At 42.2% G+C, this 24415-nt stretch overlaps 1 protein-coding gene across 5 annotated transcripts; it reads right to left on the minus strand.

Annotated features, from left to right (window-relative positions):
- Positions 1 to 846: 846 nt before the first annotated feature.
- On the minus strand, positions 847 to 24203 carry LOC123999144 (exportin-7). Of its 5 annotated transcripts, none has more exons than XM_046304598.1 (30): positions 23918 to 24202; positions 21230 to 21376; positions 20765 to 20858; positions 20575 to 20656; positions 20362 to 20446; positions 20197 to 20265; positions 19966 to 20070; positions 19705 to 19870; positions 18843 to 18916; positions 18634 to 18753; positions 18338 to 18484; positions 17958 to 18130; positions 17692 to 17885; positions 17463 to 17568; positions 13358 to 13493; positions 11185 to 11258; positions 11024 to 11104; positions 10838 to 10901; positions 10612 to 10720; positions 10040 to 10235; positions 9722 to 9829; positions 8969 to 9034; positions 8505 to 8587; positions 8166 to 8380; positions 7896 to 8034; positions 3302 to 3366; positions 3118 to 3210; positions 2916 to 3014; positions 2596 to 2723; positions 847 to 2520 (listed from the first exon to the last, which is right to left on the minus strand). In XM_046304598.1, exons 1-30 carry the CDS (start codon positions 23966 to 23968, stop codon positions 2427 to 2429), a joined length of 3363 nt encoding a protein of 1120 aa, XP_046160554.1. In that variant the 5' UTR covers positions 23969 to 24202; the 3' UTR covers positions 847 to 2426. The 5 variants fall into 5 exon arrangements, with proteins under 5 accessions (XP_046160554.1, XP_046160556.1, XP_046160557.1 ...); XM_046304600.1 differs by having other exon boundaries at positions 20197 to 20262; positions 23918 to 24199; XM_046304601.1 differs by lacking the exon at positions 8969 to 9034 and having other exon boundaries at positions 23918 to 24195.
- Between the last annotated feature and the right edge of the window lie 212 nt (positions 24204 to 24415).

A 24415-nucleotide genomic window follows, 5' to 3' on the forward strand; every position in this document is an offset into this window, starting at 1 on the left:
TGAGCGGCCTTTCAGGTTATGTCGATATAGGACGCGTTTTACTGTGTATATAAATACTTTTGTGCCTGTTTCCTCCCGCATCTTCACAGGGTCTTTTGCGGTTCTGGGATTGAGTTGCACTTTTCGCACCAAAGTACGTTCATCTCTAGGAGACAGAACGTGTCTCCTTCCTGAGCGGTATGACGGCTGTGTGGACCCATAGTGTTATGTGCCTACTATTGTTTGTACTGATGAAAATAGTACCTTCAGGCATTTGGAAATAGCTCCCAAGGATTTTTTGATGAACCAGGTCTTGGTTGATTTCTTTTGATTTTCCCACAATGTCAAGCAGAGGCACTGAGTTTGAAGGTAGGCCTTGCAATACATCCACTGGTACACCTCCAATTGACTCAATTTTATGTATCAGAAGCTTCTAAAGCCATGACATAATTTTCTGGAATTCTCCAAGCTGTTTAAAGGCATAGTCAACTTTGTATGTAAACTTCTGACCCACTGGAATTGTGATTCAGTGAATTATAAGTGAAATAATCTGTCTAATCAATTGTTGGAAAAATGACAAAGTAGATGTCCTAACAGACTTGCCAAAACTATAGTTTATTAACAATACATTTGGAGTGGTTGAAAAACAAGTTTTAATGACTCCAACCTAAGTGTATGTACATTTGACTTCAACTGTATGTATGTGTATATATTTTTTTTTATACCTGAATCTGAATAAATGGATGTCAAATAAACCTGTAGCCTGTGTTTCAGATAAATCCTTATGAAGACAATACCTTGCTAGTCTTCACCACACACTAAAGACATGACCCATGTTGTGCAGTAAAACACAGTGACATCACGGTATACAAACCAAATAACGTTTATTTGCAGTCACAATGCTGACACTATAATATGTAGCAGACATCCACACAATTCAACCAAACTACCGATCCAACACACACTCACATCAGAGAACCAAGGTACCGATCCAACACACACTCACTTTAGGGAACCAAAACAATAAACCAGGAAGTCAAATCAACATTGTTAGAGATGAGCTAGTCGTCACAAACAGTTAGCAGCAACACCTGTAGAGTAGCACAAGTTGCTAATGAACTCTGAACCCACATCTCCTCTTTAATACACAGTTCTGTCTTTTTCTTACCACCAATTTCCCTGTAATACACAGCTCTCTGTTCTACCAAAGTTTGCATTCTTCTTTAGTTTCTCAATTAGAAATAAACTATCCTTCAGGGAGCTCGAAAACGAGAGCTGAACGTTCTAGAATGTCCTGGAAGGTTCTGTCTGGAGCGCACCGCTCCTTTACAGCACCACGAGAGGCCACGCGCACACACACACACACACACTCACATACTCCAGAGATAGACTGCAGCCACGCTCCTTTCTGTTATAAGATCTGTGACCCCTACACACTAGCTAGCATGCTGAGACACTTCACTCTCCCCTAACCCAACCGACTCCCCTGAGGTTAGTGTCAGCTCCAACCAGCCTACCAGAGGGTAAAGTGGAGCATGACCTTAACCCAAACCTACTCCCATAACCCTGCCCCACACCTAACCAATTATATTTGAACAAGCAATTATTTTCTAGGCAAAATGTCTTAAGGGCTAAAGGTGGTGTCTAGGGGATAAAGGGTGTGACTAGGGGATAAAGGTGGTGTCTAGGAGCTTTGGACAGTGCATAGAGAGTAAAGGTGGTGTCTAGGGGCTAAAGGTGGTGTCTAGGGGCAGTGCCTAGGGAGTAACAGTGGTGGGTATTTACATCACTCAAATCAGAGGGCCAGAGGAAAATGTGCAAAATGGACAGTTTCTCACTCTCTTTGTCTCTACCCCATCACAGCTCTAGTGCGCTCTACTTTCTTGCTCCTCTCATCCCCTGTAGAAAGTTTTCCCCACACACAGACAGACGGGTGCACTGACTCACTACACTGTAAAAAGTTCAATCACACGTTTCTCAATTTGTGTTTTAAATTCAATCAATATAAACATTGTTCAAAATGTTATGAAAAAAAATGTACACTTGATTTGTTGTGTTTCTATACAAGGCAGGCAGAAGCAGAGAACTACATTTACCGGCTTCTCCCTTTTCACCTTCATCCCCCCACTTATCCTCCCCCTCAGATTCACTCCCTCCAAAGTGTGTAGAGATATCCTCCCTCCCTCCATCCTCATCCTCCACTTCCCCCTCTCCTCCCAGCGAGTAGCAGGGTGACCTCTACAGACTGGCTTTAAAATAGATCTGTATATTTATATAGGCTTCTATAAAAAGGAGGGTGGAACCACAAGGGAGAGGAAGAGGGGGGAGAGATGAGAGGAAGGGGGGTGAGAAGAGGAGTGGAGAGGAAGAGGGGGCGAGAGGAGACGTGGAAGGAGTTGAGTTTTGGGAAGCTGCTCTGTGTGGAGCAGGTGTGCGTGTGTGGAATGTCAGCTCATCATGTCATTGGTGTTGACTCCGTATGAAGAGTTTTTCATGCTGTCATTCACCTCCCTCCGGAACACCGAGAGGTTCTGGGTGAACCTGCACAGATGAATATACACACAGTTAATAAAAACACAAAGTGAGCGCACACACAGTCAATGGAATTGTGTGTACCTGTCTCTGTTCTTGGTTAGCAGGTTGCGTTCTATCCCCTCCATCAGGTTCTCAAAGCAGAGATGCATGGCCTGCTGCTTTTCTGGAGGCTGGCTGTTCACAATGCTGTTCCTCAGGTCTGCAAAATACTACACACACAAAAGCGCACAAAAAAATAATGTTCTCTGATCGGCAAAATACTGCAGGAATGGAGACACACAGGACGAGGCTGGTGTTTGGTTTTTTATTTTATTTTTTTAGCCAGGATAGTCCACTCAGCAACAATTGCCACGTCTTCCAGGGAATGGTTGGATAATGGGTGTGTGGTTGTGTACCTGTACCTTCTCATTGAGCAGGATGAGGCCCAGTAGAGGTCTGGACATGGACCACTGGTTCCTGCAGTCCTCAAAGATGATGATGTTCAACACTGTGGACAGCATCTGTAGGACAAACACACAGAATGATTAGTGAGTGTGTGTGAGAGCACGTGAGCGTGTGTGTGAGAGAGAGTGAGATCATTGTGTGTGTTTGGGGTGTGTGTACCTGTTGGATCATCTCTGGGTGTTGCTGCATGATGTGTAGGAAGCGTTCGTCTGTTGCCATAGCAACAGGCCGTTTCTTAGTGGAGCGAGACAGCTAAACAGAAACAATACATTAGCATCAATATATGTACATACATGTACAAGATGGTATGAATAGATTACAGATGAACAGAGGGAGAGGTTACCTGTTTGAACAGGTAGGTGGCGATATGGTCCAGACTGGAACAACACCCAGTACACACCATAGTATCTACAACACACGTTAGTCATTTTAAAATAAATTCTAAATATAGTCTGTTTATTTATTGTCCTATCATGATGGAACAGTCCACAACCCTATACAGCCACCAGAGAGACCCATACACTAAGGAGAGGTCCTTATCTGTTTTATGGGCCTACTGTAAGTAGCCTATACGCAGCCAAAACAGAAAGATAAATGCAGTCAGACCTTCTAGAGCAGCACCGCCCCCTCAAGATTCTGAGCCTGCCTGGGAGGATTGGTCCTTCAAAGCCAGAGACCCCTGATGGGTGAGCATAATATACAAAGAATTTCTCAAAGCTGCTAATGAGTACCTTGATGACCTTGTACCTAGTCGGTGGTGATTCCGGTGGGGTGCCCCCACCCAGGTCATCAAGTAAAACATTTATTTTTATTTTTTTATGTGTTGATAGGGGACAGAATGCAGATCTTGCTGCCATGGAAAGGAAAATTAATACCTGTCTATTTGTATAATACTCACGCTGATGAACTCTTTAGTCATATCACAGATTACCTATTTGCGTATGGTTTTGCCTACACCTAGTGACCTGTTTTTTAAATTATATGAGCAAAACATATTCCATTGTATTTGGAATGGCAAGCCACACAACATTAAACAGGCTTATTTATATAACGAATATGAATTTGGAGAGCAAAAATGACTAAATATTAAAGCATCAAACCGCTCACTAAAGGGTGTCAGTCATACAAAAGTTAAACTTAAATTCCAACTGGTTCCCTAGCAGATTAGTAAGAATGTCTCACGCCATGTTCAAGAACGACCTTTTTCCCTTTATTCAGATTACACCCTCTCACTCAAGTTATTTGAAAATGAAATCTCCAAAACATCGCTATTTTTAAAACAAGCCATAGAAAGTTGGTTGTAATTTCAGTTGAATCCATCAGAAAAGACAGAACAAATAATACAACAAATATTGTGGTTAAACTCAAATATACTAATTCACAAAAAAGTATAAATCTTTGTAAATTATATCATAAATAGGACCAGTGGAGTTGTCAAACATGCAGCTAACAAAAATATATGGAAATGTCTGCTCTACCCAAATTTGCAGCATTACTGCAAAAATGGAAGAGGCAAGCGGAAGGGGGAAAAAGTAAGGAACTTGTCTGTCGGCTCTGCATTAAAGACCAACATTGGTTAAAGAAAATGGTGATGAATAACTTTTATTTTAAGTATACCAGTTTCATTTAAGGACAAAGAAATTGACAGCTGTGCCATATATATTGAAAAATAGTTAAGAGATTTCGATGTACCGATTACATGGCACATGGTTTATGAACTGATACGCAAAAAAACGCCAGATTCAAAACCTAAAATTGTTCTAATTAAAAATTATACAAAATTATTGAAACCAATAGAATGTTATATACAGTACCAGTCAAAAGTCTGGACACACCTACTGATTCCAGGGTTTTTCTTTATTAGTACTATTTTCTACATTGTAGAATAATAGAAGACATCAAAACTATGAAATAACACATAGAAAGAATCATGTAGTAACCAAAGTGTTAAATCTAAATATATTTATATTTCAGATTCCTCAAAGTAGCCACCCTTTGCCTTGGAGGACAGCTGATTATACCTCACACATATAGATAATTGTAAGGTTTCTCAGTCGAGCAGTAAATTTCAAACAAATTCAACTTCAGCAGGACAATAACCTAAAACACAAAGCAAAATCTACACTGGAGTTGCTTACCAAGATGATATTAAATGTTCCCGAATGGCCTAGTAACAGCTTTGACTTAAATCAGCTTAACAATCTAATGGCGAGGCCTGAAAATGGTTGTCTGGTAATGATCAACCAACTAAAAAGAGATGGAAGAATTTTAAAATAATACAAATGTGATAATACTGTACAATCCAGGTGCGTAAAGCTCTTAAGAGACTTACCCAGAAAGACTCACAGCTGTAATCACTGCCAAATGTGATTCTAGCAGGTATGAACTCAGGGGGTTGAATCTAATCAAGATATATCAGCATTTTACTTTTCATTAATTTTTTATAGATGTCAAAGTTGAAGAAAAATTCTAACATGAATGCTGTGTGTAGATCGTTGATGAAAAATGACAATTAAATACGTTTTAATCTCACTTTGTAACAACAAAAGTCATGGGGTGTGAACATTTTCTGAAGTCACTGTATATATCACCCGGTGCAGTGGTATACTGTATATGTACCATTACCCGGTGCAGTGTGTGTATGTACAGCTGAAGTTGAAAGTTTACATACACCTCAGCCAAATGCATTTAAACTTGGTATTTAACAATTCCTGACATTATATCCTAGTAAAAATTCCCTGTTTTAGGTCAGTTAGGATCACCACTTTATTTTTAGAATGTGAAATGTCAGAATAATAGTAGAGAGTGATTTATTTCAGCTTTTATTTCTTTCATCACATTCCCAGTGGGTCAGAAGTTTACACTCAATTAGTATTTGGTAGCATTGCCTTTAAGTTGTTTAACTTGGGTCAAACGTTTTGGGTAGCCTTCCACAAGCTTCCCACAATAAGTTAGGTGAATGTTGGCCCATTCCTCCTGACAGAGCTGGTGTAACTGAGTCAGGTTTGTAGGCCTCCTTGCTCGCACATGCTTTTTCAGTTCTGCCCACAGATTTTCTATGGGATTGAGGTCAGGGCTTTGTGATGGCCACTCCTATACCTGGACTTTGTTGTCCTTAAGCTATTTTGTATACTTGGGGTCATTGTCCATTTGGAAGACCCATTTGCGACAAAGCTTGAACTTCCTGACTGATGTCTTGAGATGTTTCATCCACATAATTTTCATCCCTCATGAAGCCATCTATTTTGTAAAGTGCACCAGTCCCTCCTACAGCAAAGCACCCCCACAACATGATGCTGCCACCCCCATGCTTCACGGTTGGGATGGTGTTTTTCGGCTTGCAAGCCTTCCCCTTTTCCCTCCAAACATAACGATGGTCATTGTGACCAAACAGTTCTATTTTCCTTTCATCAGACCAGAGGACATTTCTCCAAAAAGTATGATCTTTGTCCCCATGTTCAGTTGCAAACCGTCGTCTGGCTTTTTTTAATGGAGGTTTTGGAGCAGTGGCATCTCCTTGCTGAACAGCCTTTCAGGTTATGTTGATATAGGACTCGTTTTACTGAGGATGTAGATACTTTTGTACCTTTTTCCTCCAGCATCTTCACAAGGTCCTTTGCTGTTGTTCTGGGATTGATTTGCACTTTTCGCACCAAAGTACGTTCATCTCTAGGAGACAGAATGCATCTCCTTCCTGAGCGGTATGACGGCTGCGTGGTCCCATGGTATTTATACTTACGTACTATTGTTTGTACAGCTGAACGTGGTACCTTCAGGCATTTGGAAATTGCTCCCAAGGATGAACCAGGTCTTGGCTGATTTCTTTTGATTTTCCCATGATGTCAAGCAAAGAGGCACTGAGTTTGAAGGTAGGCCTTGAAATACATCCACAGGTACAACTCCAATTGACTCAAGTTATGTCAATTATCCTATCAGAAGCTTCTAAAGCCATGCGATAATTTTCTGGAATTTTCTAAGCTGTTTAAAGGCACAGTCAACTTAGTGTATGTAAACTTCTGACCCACTAGAATTGCGATACAGTGAATTACAAGTGAAATAATAAACTATTGTTAATAAACAATTGTTGGAAAAATGACTTGTGTCATGCACAAAGTAGATGTCCTAACCGACTTGCCAAAACTATAGTTTGTTAATTAACAAGAAATTTGTGGAGTGGTTGAAAAACAAGTTTTAATGACTCCAACCTAAGTGTATGTAAACTCCCGACTTCAACTGTATATACATTACCCAGTGCAGTGGTATACTGTGAATGTATCATTTCCCGGTGCAGTGTGTGTATGTATCATTTCCCAGTGCAGTGTGTGTATGTATCATTTCCCGGTGCAGTGTGTGTATGTATATACATTACCCGGTGCAGTGTGTGTATGTATATACATTACCCGGTGCAGTGTGTGTGTGTATATACATTACCCGGTGCAGTGTGTGTGTGTATATACATTACCCGGTGCAGTGTGTGTATGTATATACATTACCCGGTGCAGTGTGTGTATGTATATACATTACCCGGTGCAGTGTGTGTATGTATATACATTACCCGGTGCAGTGTGTGTGTGTATATACATTACCCGGTGCAGTGTGTGTGTGTATATACATTACCCGGTGCAGTGTGTGTATGTATATACATTACCCGGTGCAGTGTGTGTATGTATATACATTACCCGGTGCAGTGTGTGTATGTATCATTTCCCGGTGCAGTGTGTGTATGTATCATTTCCCGGTGCAGTGTGTGTATGTATCATTTCCCGGTGCAGTGTGTGTATGTATCATTTCCCAGTGCAGTGTGTGTATGTATATACATTACCCGGTGCAGTGTGTGTATGTATCATTTCCCGGTGCAGTGTGTGTATGTATCATTTCCCGGTGCAGTGTGTGTATGTATCATTTCCCAGTGCAGTGTGTGTATTTATATACATTACCCAGTGCAGTGAGTCCCTCGGAGATAGATGACAGTATGTACATGACGACATGCGGCTCTAGAGAAGCAATGAAGTTCATGTGATCCTGAGTCAACACCTCCAACAGACTGTAGAACGACTGGCTCAACTTGGGATAGTCCTGGAGTGAGGAGGGAGAAATAGAAGGGGGGAGGGAGAAAGGAGATTAAGTGTGCTGAATGCCATTGTCAGATATATTTAGAATGTTCAGGGAAGTACTTCGTTGTGACGGATAGAGAGGAGTGTGTGTACCAGCAGGTCGCTGTGTGGTATGGACAGCAGCAGTTTGATGAAGGTCTGTAGCGCGTTGTCCAGTGCGTCATCTCCATAGAGACGGAACACCCCGAAGTTGACATAGTTCCCAGAGAGCACAGCCTTGAGCATGGAGAAACACACACTGACACCCTTCAGCTTCACACTGTACATCTGGTCCTTAGGCACCTCCCCAATGGTCAGGATACGGTTACCTGGAGAAGGGGAGAGGGAGAACCAAGGAAATTAATATATAAAAAAATATGTGGCTGACCAACCAATTACAATTCTCCAGTGAGTACACAGCAACTGTGACAATAGGACACTTGAGTGTAGTACCATAGGTGGTGATCATCTTGCTGGTTTCTCTGAACAGCAGGATTCCGTTGGGTGATGACACGTCAAATTGTAACCTCTGTGACCTGGAAACACAGACACAGAGTTAAGGATTCATATTTTCCTCAAATTTACCATCCTGATAAAATTGCAAGCCTATCCCAGGTATCCCGATATCTGTCCAACCGGAAATGCTATCTAAAAGCATTTAATACCAGCAAGTGTGGAACGGCTATAATTCTATCACTATAAATTGAGAAACACTTGCAGGTATCTAACGGTTTCTTGTTGTATTTGTTGTAATGGAATCAACTCAAAGTTCTCTCAAAGTCGTCACACTATTTTGTTTATGTAAGCTATAGTTAACGTAGGCCTAAGAAAAATTGTTTGCTTGACTAATAAAATGATGATTATTATTATTATTATTATTATTATTATAGCTAGTGAAAATGACAGGGTCGTTTTACCGTTGACTGAAAGATGACACCCAGCTTGTTGGCTCTCTCTTCTCCCCTTGCAGAGCAGCTGTCTGGCTATCAGGGGAATTCGGAAAGATTATGGCTGTTTTTACTATGAAAACTCACTTATGTGTTGACTGTTTGTTTAGCGCAGCATTGGATATTTTCCCTGTGACAGACAAGCAAACGGTGTAGAATCCGCACCATGGACAGCTGCCGATCAATTTCATGTGAATCTGACCTTCTAGTCAAGCCAGTGCCCTTGATTTTGTTAGTTTAACAATTTGGAACAATATTGCGAATGTCAATTTCCTTGAGCAATTTTGCAGACACAATGTATTAGGTGTTTTGTTAGCAGTGAGCAGCCGTAGTTTATATTTTGGATCCTCTGTTGGGCAACACAGCTGAAGTTTGGGAAGTCATTTGAATGAACAAACTGTAGAGGAGAAACCTGGGACGGAAATGACTGCGTGGAGAAGTCGTGTGTAGCAGTGTAAATAATAGAAGCCATGTAGACGTTTTCTATTGGGGACTAGCCTAAATAATGCAGCTTTCTAGCGTTGCATATTTTCTGTTTTTGCATGAGTGCGGTATAGAAATGTTATATTATTGTTAGAGATACATTTTTTTTTTAAGTGTCTTGGTAATCAGGAAGGCACTTGGTTCAGGAATTTGGTGTTAATCCCTACAAAGGGTTAGAAGTCAGGGGTTAGAGGCCGAGGGAGAAGTGTCAGGGTTCTGACTGTATGCATGTTTATGTACCTGTTGTGGACTAGCTCGGCCATGAGCTTTAGGACAGGAGTGGTGCATGCTGGTACGTGGTACCAAAGCTCTATAGCTCTCTGCAGGATGGGCATGTAGGCTGGGTAGCTGGGGGAGGGGTTAAGAACAACACTGTTCGCCAATGAGACTTCAAGTGAAGGACAACACTACTTGCAATTCACAACTCTACAGTGATTTCCTAATCTATGACACAGTCATATCTCTTCTACACAACGATTTCTGTCTGAACGTTCTTTAACCTTTCAATCTCCTAAGCAGGCCCCTGGTCTGTAAAGGTCAGGGGTCAGTAAAGGATACATCCAGTCGAAGAGCATCATAAAGCTGGTCTTGGCGTTGAAGGCAAAGGCGATACCTCTCAGGTCTCTGACCAGTCCTACCAACGTCCTCTTCGCCTCCTGCTCGTTGAATGTGTTGGTGCTGAACATCTGAGCCACTGTTTCAAACGCCGCCGTTAGGGGAAGCATGAATTGTTCAAACTGGTCCTCATCCTCACCTACACACACAACATGAAAACAAGGTTAAAGTAGGGCTGGGACGATACCAGTATCATGGCAAGGGTTACAACACACAAAGTGGATTTAATTTCTTTAGGAAAACAGCCCTAATGTTGGAAACAAACATCATTATCTTGTCATCCAGAGTCGCATTGATACATTTTTCCAAGCTATAGCACACAATATTTTACATACAACAGGTTTTTAAAGGACCAATGAGTTTGGTATGCTTCGGGTTTTCATTTTTGCCATGGAAAAAATATGATACTGGTATTATCATAGCCCTAGGTGAAAAAATGAAAAGTTTGTAATCATCCAAATAAGATCATTACTGATAATCGTGTAGACTGTAGATGTGCGTGTGTGTGTGTCTACCTAGGTCGACCATCAGCAGGCGTCCCAGTGCGGTGTAGAACGTGGTGCGACACCTCATGTCGCTGAGGTTTGATTGGTTGTTCACGCCCAGGAAGGAGAAGTGCTCGCTCTGACATCATTGGAGAAAGGAGAAGGGCATTATGGGAAAAGAACTGGATGAAAAAGCATACATTGAGATTCAGGAGGTTAGTGGTCAGGGTGAGAGATCAAAGGTCAGGGTACTTACTGTGTGGTTGTTCAGCATGAACTGAACAGCGCTGAGTTTCACCAACTTCCTCACACTGCTGTACGTACACACACACACACACCGTCAAAGAGACAACACAGGAGCTGGAATATAACAGAATACCAAATACACCCCCCCCTTCTCTCTCACACACACACACACACACACACACGTGCAAAAGGATATCCTATAGAGAGGTCATTGAGTAACTGAAGTGTCTTGGAAGTGATTGGTTCACACTGGCCCCAGTACTTCAGGTTGGTGATGCTGCAATCACAAATGGTATTAATCAGTGGTTAGTTCATAGAACCAGCAGTAGTACTAACACAGGAAGTGTTGAAACTCACATTTTTCCAATGAAGACGCTGAGTACCATGGTCTCATCATTCAGCCCCAGAACCTCTGACAGCCGCCGGTATAGCTGTGACACACACAGACACACACCATTAACCATTGGAAGATCCCCTGGGGAGAGAGCAACTACACAGTAGGACAACTATGATATAATCACAAACAGTAACAGCTGCCAGCAGCGTAGCACTAGTCATCTCCACAGGGTTAAAGACAAACACACACCAATCAGCTCTGCTCTCATCTCCAGAACGTGGCTGTAGATTCCGCCAAAACCTGAGCTCTGAGGTAAAGTAGTGTGTGAGGAAGAGAGTGAGTGAGATCAAGAGAGTCTGTGTGATAGTGTTAAGTTGAGCAGAGCTGAGGATGGCTGAGGGGGGTTAGGGTAGCGGGTGTCATAGGGGAATGTGTATCTCCTGCAGGTCTGGGGTGTTGTTTATTCTGACACCTCAGACTCATACGGTCTATCTCACACATACACAACCTGAAATGAGACATTCCAGAACCTTCATCATATGAATTATTCTAGAACTCCTCCCACCTACAAACCTCATAATAACTATTCTAGAACTCCTCCCGCCTACAAACCTCCTCATAATAACTATTCTAGAACTCCTCCTGCCTCCACACCACTTTGTATTCATTATTCTAGTACTCCCCTGCCTCCACTCCACTTTATATTAATTATTCTAGTACTCCCCTGCCCCCCCCCACTTTATATTCATTATTTTAGTACTCTCCTGCCTCCCCCCACTTTATATTAATTATTCTAGTACTCCCCTGCCCCCACCCCACTTTATATTAATTATTCTAGTACTCCCCTGCCCCCACCCCACTTTATATTAATTATTCTAGTACTCCCCCCCCCACCCCACTTTATATTAATTATTCTAGTACTCCCCTGCCCCCACCCCACTTTATATTAATTATTCTAGTACTCCCCTGCCCCCACCCCACTTTATATTAATTATTCTAGTACTCCCCTGCCCCCACCCCACTTTATTTATATGCCCCCACCCCACTTTAATTATTCTAGTACTCCCCTGCCTCCACCCCACTTTATATTAATTATTCTAGTACTCCCCTGCCTCCACCCCACTTTATATTAATTATTCTAGTACTCCCCTGCCTCCACCCCACTTCTATGGAGAATTCTCTGGTTAGCGATGATTCCGCCTACATTATTCACCATGTTAACAGTAAAACTGACCATGTCACTAAGAAGGGATAGGGGAGGATAACTTTAAGACCAAACCAAACAGACACGTTGGGGGAGGGCTGCTCTCGACTGTCACCACTTATCTGGGCTGTTCACATTTCGCAGCCTCTGCCCAGCACAAAGAAAGTACACTCAGTCAGTCAGTCCAAGGCTGTGTGTCAGCACTAACACACCCACAGACAGAAGAGCTACTAGTTCAAATATAACATAACTTCCACTAGTTACAGGCAGAGAACGGAATGGAGAGAGATGGAGTCAGTCATGAGAGGAAGGAAGAGAGCATAGCCTTGCTATTGAGAAAGGCCACCGTAGGCAGACCTGGCTCTCAAGAGAAGATAGGCTTTGTGCACACTGCCCACAAAATGAGGTGGAAACTGAGCTGCACTTCCTAACCTCCTGCCAAATGTATGACCATATTAGAGACACATATTTCCCTCAGATTACACAGACCCAAAGAATTAGAAAAAAATCAAACACCATGGTAAATACAACCTATATTTATGTTAATTTATTTTCTCTTTTGTACTTTAACTATTTGCACATCATTACAACATTACATAGCCATAATATGACATTTGAAATGTCTCTATTCCTTTGGAACTTTTGTGAGTGTAATGTTTACTGTTCATTTTGTATTGTTTATTTAACTTTTGTTTATTATCTATTTCACTTGCTTTGGCAATGTAAACATATGTTTCTCATGCCAATAAAGCCCTTTGAATTGAGATATTAACAGAGTTAGCAAGACTAAGAGAGGAATAGAGAGTGAGAGAAAGAGAGACAGTTAGTCATGCTTAGAGAGGAACGGAGAGAGAGAGAGAGATAGCTGTGGATCTAAACAAGACAGTATGACATGTGGACTCATCAACATTAAATCATGTTTGAGGTCTGAAACATAACTCTCTGTGTGTGTGTGTGTGTGTGTGTGTGTGTGTGGTAAAAGTATTTACCTTGGAGGACTTTTGCACCTGGTCTCCGATGTAAATTTTCCTGAACTGTTCAAAGAAGCTGAGCATGGCCAACTCCAACCGCTCGTTACCCGCCTGGGCCAGCCGCGAATCTGTTAGGTTCATCAACTGGAGCACTCTGACACACACACACACACACACACACACACACACAAAATTGACTCAGCATCAGGGCCCTATATTTCTGTTATTACGGTCCTCTCACCCTGTTAGAAGTGCACCTGCGCAGAAGTTTTAGTCTCTGTTGGACCGGGCCAGAGTGTAATACAGCGATGATATTGTGAAGTAAACTGCTAAACTGGAACCTAGTTGTGTCATACATTTACATTTAAGTCATTTAGCAGACGCTCTTATCCAGAGCGACTTACAAATTGGTGCATTCACCTTATGACATCCAGTAGAACAGTCACTTTACAATAGTGCATCTAAATCTTAAAGGGGGGGGTGAGAAGGATTACTTATCCTATCCTAGGTATTCCTTAAAGAGGTGGGGTTTCAGGTGTCTCCGGAAGGTGGTGATTGACTCCGCTGTCCTGGCGTCGTGAGGGAGTTTGTTCCACCATTGGGGGGCCAGTGCAGCGAACAGTTTTGACTGGGCTGAGCGGGAACTGTACTTCCTCAGTGGTAGGGAGGCGAGCAGGCCAGAGGTGGATGAACGCAGTGCCCTTGTTTGGGTGTAGGGCCTGATCAGAGCCTGGAGGTACTGAGGTGCCATTCCCCTCAGAGCTCCGTAGGCAAGCACCATGGTCTTGTAGCGGATGCGAGCTTCAACTGGAAGCCAGTGGAGAGAGCGGAGGAGCGGGGTGACGTGAGAGAACTTGGGAAGGTTGAACACCAGACGGGCTGTGGCGTTCTGGATGAGTTGTAGGAGTTTAATGGCACAGGCAGGGAGCCCAGCCAACAGCGAGTTGCAGTAATCCAGACGGGAGATGACAAGTGCCTGGATTAGGACCTGCGCCGCTTCCTGTGTGAGGCAGGGTCGTACTCTGCGGATGTTGTAGAGCATGAACCTACAGGAACGGGCCACCGCCTTGATGTCATTTGGAGATCACATTGGTTTCAGAAGATGGCTAATAAATACAATGTGCCACTTCGCGTCGACGAGAAGAGGTCGTATGAGAGTTGGAAAAATGTACTTGGAATCTGGACACGGGTTACCAATCTGGACAAGAAAAGGCAAGCACACTTGCAATGGTATTATTGCTTTGCGGAAGAGCAAGACATACAGCACTGGAAATATTTGCAGAGGATTTGACCCAGGATGACGGAATGGGAACTTTGATCAGAACACTGGATTGTGTGTTTCTTAAAGAGCAAAAAAAAAACTGTGCCTACGAGGCGTATTTGAGCGTAGACATTTCAGTTGCAATGGCGGGCTACGTAATTGATTTTGAACATGGGTACTAGAGGTCGACCGATTTATCGGCACAGCCGATTAATTAGGGCAGATTTCAAGTTCATAACAAAAATCGGTAATCAGCCCTTTTTGAATGCCGATTTTTGCCGATTACATTGGAATCCACGAGGAAACTGCGTAGCAGGCTGACCACCTGTTACGCAAGTGCAGTGTCAAAAGGACCTTGTGGCTGCAAGGAGCCATGGTAAGTTGCTAGATAGCATTAAACTTATCTTCACATAATCACAAGTTAACCTAGTAATATCAACAACCATGTGTAGTTACCTAGCTTTTCCTGCGTTGCATAAAATCAATATGGTGCCTGTTAATTGATCATGGAATTACAGCCTACTTCAACTTCAACAAACGGCTGATGATTTCACAAAAGCGCATTCGCGAAAAAAAGCACAATCGTCTCACAAATGTACCCAACCATAAACATCAATGCCTTTCTTAAGATCAATACACAGAAGTATATATTTTTTTACCTGCATATTTAGTTCAAATAAATGCATATTAGCAGGCAATATTAACTAGGGAAATAGTGTCACTTCTCCTGCGTTCAGTGCAAGCAGAGTCAGGGTTTATGCAGCAGTTTGGGCCGCCTGGCTCGTTGCAAACTGTTTGAAGACCATTTCTTCCTAACAAAGACCGCAATTAATTTGCCAAAATGTTACATAATTATGACATAACATTGAAGGTTGTGCGATGTAACAGCAATATTTAGACTTAGGGTTGCCACCCGTTCTATAAAATACGGAACGGTTCCGTATTTCACTGAAAAAATAAAAGTTGTCATATTAATGACCAAAGGCTCGTATTTCTGTGTGTTTATTATAATCAAGTCTATGATTTGATATTTGATAGAGCAGTCTGGCTGAGCGGTGGTAGGCAGCAGCAGGATCGTAAGCATTCATTCAAACAGTACTTTGCTGCGTTTGCCAGCAGCTCTTAAAAACGCTTGATTCACAGTGCTGTTTATGACTTCAAGCCTATCAACTCCCGAGATTAGGCCGGTAATACTAAAGTGCCAATACAAACTGTAGAGAGAGAAATAGTTATTATAAGAATTATAACTACAACCTAAAACTTCTTAACTGGGAATATTGAAGACTCGTGTTAAAAGGAACCACCAGCTTTCATATGTTCTCAGGTTCTGAGCAAGGATCTTAAACGCTTTTTTTTTTACATGGCACATCTTGCACTTTTACTTTCTTCTCCAACACGGTTTTAGCATTATTTAAACCAAATTTAACATGTTAGATTATTTATTTATTATATTAAATTAAAATAAGTGTTCATTGTTCATTCAGTATTGTTCCAAATGTCATTACTAAATCAAATCAAATTTTATTTGTCACATACACATGGTTAGCAGATGTTAATGCGAGTGTAGCGAAATGCTTGTGCTTCTAGTTCCGACAATGCAGTGATAACCAAACAATGCAGTGATAACCAAGGTACTACAAATAAATAAAATGTAAAAAATAAAAGGATTGGCTTTTTCTGGTCCTCCAAAAATCGGTATCGGTCCTGGCCTAGAAAAATCATAATCGGTCGACCTCTAATCAGCATTTGTGGTTTCGATTACAGGTTCAAAATGGCCAGAAACAAATAACTTTCTTCTGAAACCTGAAAGACCGCTCAGCAAGGAAGAAGCCACTGCTCCAAAACCGCCATAAAAAAGCCAGACTACGGTTGGCAACTGCACATGGGGAGAAAGATCTTATTTTTGTAGAAATGTCCTCTGGTCTGATGAAGGAAAAATAGAACTGTTTGGCCATAATGACCATCGTAATGTTTGGAGGAAAAGGGGGAGGCTTGCAAGCCGAAGAAAACCATCCCAACCGTGAAGCACAGGGGTGGCAGCATCATGTTGTGGGGGTGCTTTGCTGCAGGAGGGACTGATGCACTTCACAAAATAGATGGCATCATGAGGCATGAAAATTATGTGGATGCAACATCTGAAGAAATCAGTCAGGAAGTTAAAGCTTGGTCGCAAATGGAGGCCCACAAACCTGACTCTGTTACACCAGCTCTATCAGGAGGAATGGGCCAACATTCACCCAACTTATTGTGGGAAGTTTGTGGAAGGCTACCCAAAACATTTGACCCAAGTTCAACAATTTAAAGGCAATGCTACCAAATAGGAATTCAGTGTATGTAAACTTCTGACCCACTAGGAATGTGATGAAAGAAATAAAAGCTTAAATAAAATCACTCTACTATTACTCTGACATTTCACATTCTTAAAATGAAGTGGTGATCCTAACTGACCTAAGACAGGGAATTTTTTACTAGGATTAAATGTCAGGAATTGTGAATAACAGAGTTTAAATGTATTTAGCTATGGTGTATGTAAACTTCCGACTTCAACTGTATATAAACAATGTATTTAATTTATTTTTTTCTAAACTGTTTTCACTTTGTCATTATGAGGTATTGTGTGTTGAATTCTCTCATCAATGTAATACATTATAACCTTATTCTAAAATGTAACAAAATGTGGAAAAGTGAAGTGGTCTGAATACTTTCCAAATGCCCTGTATGGGAGACAGAGATATGGAAAAACATACTTGTGCTTTGTTATACCCAGGGTTTGGGTACCTCAAAAACTTAAGCCCTTTTTGAGGATTGGCCACTAGCCTAATAGGTAGTGGTTAGGGTGAGGTTACTTGTGTGTGGACTTACCGACAGACTAGTTCTCCGTCCATGGCGTCTTGTTCATCTGTAGAGGCGAAGGACACTCTTCCTCCAATGACCGCCCCGATTATATACACCAACCATGTTAACCTCCCTATAGATATAGAAATATAATTATATAAACCAACTATAACAACCTCCCTGGTAACAAAAACATGTTGTTAAAAGCTATATTTTGCCGTACTTCATTGATTGATTGAGAGGGAAAGAGACATACCCTCCTGGACAGTGATGTCGATGGTACTAGAGTTGGTAGACTGCAGTAGTTCCTGGTAGGTCTGTGCTGATTGGTCGAAGAGCTGGACCAATAGGGCACAGGTCTTCTCGTATTCACAGCGACCGATGGTAGAGAGCTGGTCTAACTGCTGCTGGACTAACCCTGCGTCATCTAGAGGGTCCTCTAACCCATCCCTTCACAGACGTGAAAATTATTTCAACGTTTCATAATTGATCTGTGAGAGTGTGTGTGTCTGTGTGTGTTACCTGAGTATGATGCAGACAGACTCGAGGCGTGAGGTGATGTAGGCCTTGGTGACTTCAGGTGTGTATGTCTCTAGCAGGTGAGGCTCGGTGGCTTTAACGTAAGGGACAGACGCTGCCAGGCGCTGCCACAGGCTCAACAGGTAGTGGACAGAGTTAGGGGCAAACTCCCAGTGCTGCAATATAAAAAAGTTATCAGAAAATTGTCATTGTTATCGAAGTAAGGAGAACAAGGTTTTTGGCAGAACGTTAACATCTAACAAGATCATTGAGAGGTATAGAAGGGCAGATTTAAGAAGGACTATTTATGAAATGTCTGTTTACCAAGACACGAACCAATCTGCCTTCAGGGTCTTACACACACAGACAGACACACATAGTACCTGTAGACTGGTGACAGTGAAGTTGGCTATAAGCCTGATGACTTCTGGGTAGTTTTCCACTTTGACCAGCTCTCCCAGCTGGTAGTTACTTTTCAGTCGCGCCAACAGACGACAAAACTCATGGTAGTTGTTAGGGTCTGAGAGGCTCTGGAAGACAAAGACAGCATTGTTAGTTACTTGTAGCATAAAACGTGTTACCATATAAAATATGATTTCGCCCAAAATAAAGGGGGGACCAAATTTGAAGGAATAACAGAATTTAAGAGTCTTATAACATGTAATAGTGTGTGTGTTACCTGTGGGTTCTCTAGTATCCTCTTGACTCCATCCACCAGGTGAGAGAGGAACTTGGCTCGCTCTGCGTTGTTGAACAGAGACCTCCTCACTGATGCTATCTGGACTAGACACGACAACACCTACACACACACAGAGCATTAAACACTACACCCTTCCTGTACTGAAGTGAACATACAAGCCACACACTCACACACTCTGCTTTACTCACCAATGGGGAGAGGGAGGGAGGGATGGAATGATACAAATCAAAAAAGAGCTGGAGAGTGGAGGTATCCAAAAACGCTGAGAGAAAGAGAGAGACAGATTAGGTTAGTACACAGTAATAGGTAGTGTTGGGATTAGTTACTTGAAAAAGTAATACAAATTTCTAGTTACTTTACAATATTACTTTGTTTGGAAAGTAATGTGTTCTACTACTTTGAGTTACTTTCATTAAAAAAAACTCTCACCAGTTGTTTGAATATCGGAGGGAGCAAAGCGAACCGGGTGCGCTCTACCAAAGACAGGCTACTTATTAACTCAGGTTTGATCACTCGAGTCTCCTTTCATCTGTGGCGATGCTTTCCTGTGCTAGTCTACAAGTGCTGCACTATCATATGAGCTGCTTAATTAGCCATATGTACTGTAAGCCAAACATCTGTACAGAATTCCTATCTTTTCATTCAAAATCTTTCTCTTGAGCCACCAGTTCTGGTTATAGACCGCACGTACACTGACAGATGTATAGAGGGCACACTCGCCACTAGATGGGAAAACCTTCTATAGGCTTTGCTATCCCAGAAACGATAAATGGCAAAGATCAGATGTGCTCCCTCAATACTTTACTACATTTCTTCAGCCTTTCTCCGTTCGCTCGAGAATTAAATGAGGAAATAAGTTGAGATCAGATCATGGAAAACACGCAGCCGGTAGAGATATGACTCTGAAAACAACACTTGCCATTTGAAAAAGTAACATGTTACTTAACTCCGCTACTCATAAAAGGAATCTGATTACGTAACGCATTACCCCCAACACCAGTAATAGGTGACGCAGTACTGATATTTCACATAATTGACAGAATGCGTTACCTGATCTCCAGGAAGTGGGGATCTGAACAGTGCAGAGGTCATCAGAGGACTCGTCTGTAGACGTTCCGATGAAGTCATAGTTCAGACAGTTGTGACTGAGCTTCAGTAGCTGCATCAGTAGACCATGCTGACTCTCATCATTCAGGTTGAGGTTCTTACCCGACGCCTAGACACACACACATTAAGTTCACAAGAACGACTGGAAATGGATGTCAATAGGTATGTCAACACATTAATACAATCCCTCTCACACACACAAACCTGTTTGAGGAGATTGCAAGACAGGGTGAATATGTCAAAGAGGGACGAGTCTCTGAACGATGACGCAATCTTCCTGTGTTTGGTCAGAGGATGGCTGGTATCTGCCTGTACACACAACATCAAACACATATTTAACACACACAACACAACCACCACTTCAGATTAGAGGGGAGAAGGGGAAGTAAGAGGAGAGGAGGGAGATGTGGAGGAGAGGAAAGAGAGGTAGAGTACCTGGTTGATCTCATTGGTCAGTTGGGATAGGATGGTGACTCCTATGATACAATGTTCTACACTGTCCTGCTGACAGACAGACAAAGAAAGGTAGATTTGATCAGTTCACTACCTACTTCAAGAAAACTAATTATATTGGCTACACACACACACACACGTTTGTACCTGTAGGAAGCGTGTGACGTCTGCGATGACGTTTCTGAAGACATAGTCGTCTTTCTGACAGTCGAACCAGCCAAGCTTGGTAATCCTGAAACACACACACACAAAAACACATAGCTTGATGATCCTGGAGGAGACAAAAACAAGGGAGAGAATCACTCACATGGAGGAGAGAGGGATGAAGAGAGGAGGAGAGAGGAGCGGAGAGAGGTTTACCTGGAGTACAGCTGGATCAGAGCCTGGGTAACAAACTCTGCCAACTTCGGCCGCGTCGCCAGATAGTTCAGTACATAGTTCCCTGCATGCACGCACACACGCGCACACACACACACACACACATTAGCCTTATGGACTAACTTGTACAGCATGAATATAGACTGGTGGGATGTGTGTGAGTGAGTCTTACGGATATCGATGCGCTGCTCCAAGGGAAGAGGGTTGTTGGTGCGCGAAACCAGTTTAGACAGACAGGTAGCTGCAAGAAGTTGAGAGTAGGAAGACTGGAGAGAGGGAGAGAGAGAGAAAAAGAGGAAGATGGGAATACAAGCATAGACAGAGATAGAGACAACACATCAGCTGAGCTAAAAAAGCAAGTCATACAGTAAAAATTGTCAGTCATTTTACATTTGAATCATTTATCAGACGCTCTTATCCAGAGCTACTTACAGGAGCAGTTAGGGTTAAGTGCCTTGCTCTAGGGCACATCAAACGATTTTTCACCTAGTCGGCTCAGGGATTCGAACCAGCGACCTTTCGGTTAATGGCCCAAAGCTTTCAACTGCTAGGCTTCCTGCCACCCTTTTTTATCAGGTAATATGGTAAATATCAACAGCTTATTGATATAATGTCAGTGTGTGTGTGTACTACTCACGCTGCCTCTCTCCAGTAGTAGCTGACACTTGCTGAGACAGTCGGGGCTGTTTGTGAACTCCACCAGAGCTTTCTCTGCTTGCAACCTCACCCCAGTCTCTGTTGTCTCGTACAGCTGCTTACACAGGATCTCTAGCTGGGCTAGGCTCTACTCACACATACAGGAGAGAGAGACCTAAGTGAGTAGAGCAGCAAAAAACATCCCTCATCAACAGCCAAGATACAGGTGTAGACAGTTGTATTGGGCTGTGAGCAATCAGTATGGCACAACGTTCTAGAGCGTTCACAGAAATAAGACTATAGCCTATTTCGTAAAATAGACATGCCTCATGCTATTTTTTTTTAAAGACAAGAAAGTTTACCAAAATAAACATTCAGTATCACCCTATTGAACATGACCCTTGTTAGATAGAAACACCGGGGCTAAACACCTGCCAGACAAAAACCGACGTAGTGGCTATAGGGCTGTGGAGGCTGTATGGAAACCACGTGTTTCATACCATTCCATTGACTCCATTCAGCCATTATTATGAGCCGTCCTCCCCTAGGCAGCCTTTACAGCTTTAGGGAGTGGGTGGGACCGGAAACCACACAGATAGTTAACTTACCCCAATGCACAACACTAACATAATAAGGTTTAACTAACTCACAAACAGTCGCTTTGGATAAAAGCGTCTGCTAAATGGCATATATTATTATTATTATTATAAATCCATCCAGCTAACAGACACTAAATCCACCAGTAACAATGCAGCAGACTATTCACCTCAGCTAGCATTACTAACACCATTGTTGTAAAGAACTACATAACCACTCATGCATGCACACCCCAGCTAGCCTGACCAACATCATATTGTTTAAAGGACAAGTCAGCAGAATCCCGGAGCCAGTCTGATGCTAGCTACTGATATAGTACAGGATGTACTAGTCTAGGGAGGGCGTTGGACGGCACATGGCTAGGGAGACGAGGACTGCTAGACATAGATAAGAGCTCAATACCCCAACACTGCTGCTGCTGATCCTGACTCAGTGTGCCCCACACACACACCTACTAATATTACTACTAGAACAGTCCTGGTGCTGTGCAGTACACCTGACTAAAGATTTGGGTGGGCTAGCTAGCTAGATCATCATGTCATGCTGATGGTTCCTGAGAACATTGGCAAGAACGAATGTTCTGAGCAGACCAGCACAGAATTTGTGTGTCTGGAGCCTGTTGTGTGTGTCCCGTACTGTCCATGATGACTGTGCAATAACAGACAGTTACGTCACAAGGTCAGGCACCCTGACCAGGAAGCGCTGCCTCAGTGCGCGTACATCTGTAGTTATTATTAATAAACTAAATATCTAACTGGCTCTCTCATCACCAGCCTGCTGAGCTAACTTTAAAAAATAAAAAATACTGACACCAAGCATCTCTAAAATAATATATATAATGCACAGAATTAGCCACCTGGGTGGGGTGAAGGCTTCATTTAATCAACTTAGCAAAATAACAATTAGCCAGCTACCTACTCACATCAGCAGACGCCGACACTTTCAGTGCCAAGTTGCTATAAACACAAACAGTAACGTTAGTTACAGAAAGCTTGAGGCAGATATAGTTACTGTTAATCTATCGTCTGCTTGATATGACAGTTAGCTGCAAGTGCTAGCTAGTCAACAGTAGCTAGCTAATGTCAGTCAGTTGTACAAAAATGTGCACATGTGACAGCCAGCATCCCAGCTAAAAGCTATCTTACTTTAGCACATTGGCTGGAAAGACGAAGCTAGTTGTTTGGCAAAATTAATTGTCAGCTGATTAGCTAGCTAATGGAAGCTATAACCCTCAGATAGAATGATACCTAGTTATAAATGTGTTATGCTCCATGCCAGATAACGTTATCTAGTTAACTTGCTAGGTGTGTCCGTTTCGGAGTGGCACATTCTTGTTTTCGTTGCAAAATATGCACGGTGGGGTATAATAACGACAACACCGTCCACGAGCCAGGTTCCAAGCTAACTACATGTCAGCTCACACAAAAAACTAAGACGGTCGCGCGGGAGAATGTCGTGTTGCTAAACCTGTAAGTTAGCAAGAGCTAACCTGGCGTGGTAAATTACAAATAGCGGTGCATTTGAATGGTCTGATCAAGCAAGCAAAGCATAATCAATAATTACATTTGACATTAGACCTTATTTCGTTCAGGACGCGAAGGATGAAGTATGAGAGTTGCTAACCAATTAATTAATGCTAGCTAGTTAGCTACTGTCAACAACCTGGCTTGCATTTTCCCCATCCTCTCCTAGCTAACAGATAGGCCGACAAAATTGAACATATGTTAAAGATGTTCTTTACTTCGTATTAAAGGCATGAGATAAAACATAATGACAATGTGGATAGCTGCTACAATCAATACATTCGCCCAGTAGAAACAGTCCTAGCTAGTTAGCAGTTAGCCATGTTTCATAAACACCAATGTTTTGTTTTCGGTCCGCATCTTTAAACGGCGAAAGCTACACGATGACAGGCCACAAGTCAACACTGCAGCTCGCATCCTAGTTACACATCGCACATAACCTGTACCATGGCCGCTTTATGGATGCATTCACTCTCTATATATTAAATAACGCATCGAAATATATATTACAGCTCATTCAAAGGCTTATTGAGGATTGATATATTACAAAAACATATAGCTGTGGTTACCTGCACATGATCCGCCATTTTGCTCCATTCATGCTCCTCTCTCACTCCCATTGAACTATCTCACTCCCCCTGACAAAGTGAATGAGCGCAGATTTTCACATTCAGAAAGCATTTACGCTCGCGCAATCGCTGGAAATCTCTTTAGAACCCCGTTCAATTTCACATAATAAAAAGTGCGTAAAATAAAATACCTCTCATATAAAGCAAATCCGCTCTTTGTTTACATGGCTCTTAAAGGGAAACTGCTTAATTTTGCTAGTTTCTGTTCTGGAATGGGTTAAATAACATATTATCCATTATATTGACCAGATACTCAAGGGGCCGCTCTAACAATGTAAATAAATGTATTAACAAATGGAAGGCAGTCGGGACCATTCTAGTCATTGAGAGGGCAGATAGTAATGTGAACAACCTGCACAACTCGGATATAAAGTGGTTTTTTTTTTTAAATCAAAGTTGCCAGGATGTCACGTGTCCTACTTATATCAATACTCTTAT

This window comes from Oncorhynchus gorbuscha, linkage group LG16 (assembly GCF_021184085.1).
Source record: "Oncorhynchus gorbuscha isolate QuinsamMale2020 ecotype Even-year linkage group LG16, OgorEven_v1.0, whole genome shotgun sequence".
In the NCBI taxonomy this organism is placed as follows: Eukaryota; Metazoa; Chordata; class Actinopteri; order Salmoniformes; family Salmonidae; genus Oncorhynchus; species Oncorhynchus gorbuscha.

Excerpts from the sequence above, each read along its gene's own strand:
- LOC123999144 (XM_046304598.1), bottom strand. The coding sequence starts at position 23,968 with ATGGGAGTGAGAGAGGAGCATGAATGGAGCAAAATGGCGGATCATGTG. Across the intron at positions 20,657-20,764 it reads GGAGCAGCGCATCGATATCC|GGAACTATGTACTGAACTAT; the intron begins GTAAGACTCACT and ends GCGTGCATGCAG. Across the intron at positions 18,485-18,633 it reads GGATACTAGAGAACCCACAG|AGCCTCTCAGACCCTAACAA; the intron begins GTAACACACACA and ends TTTGTCTTCCAG.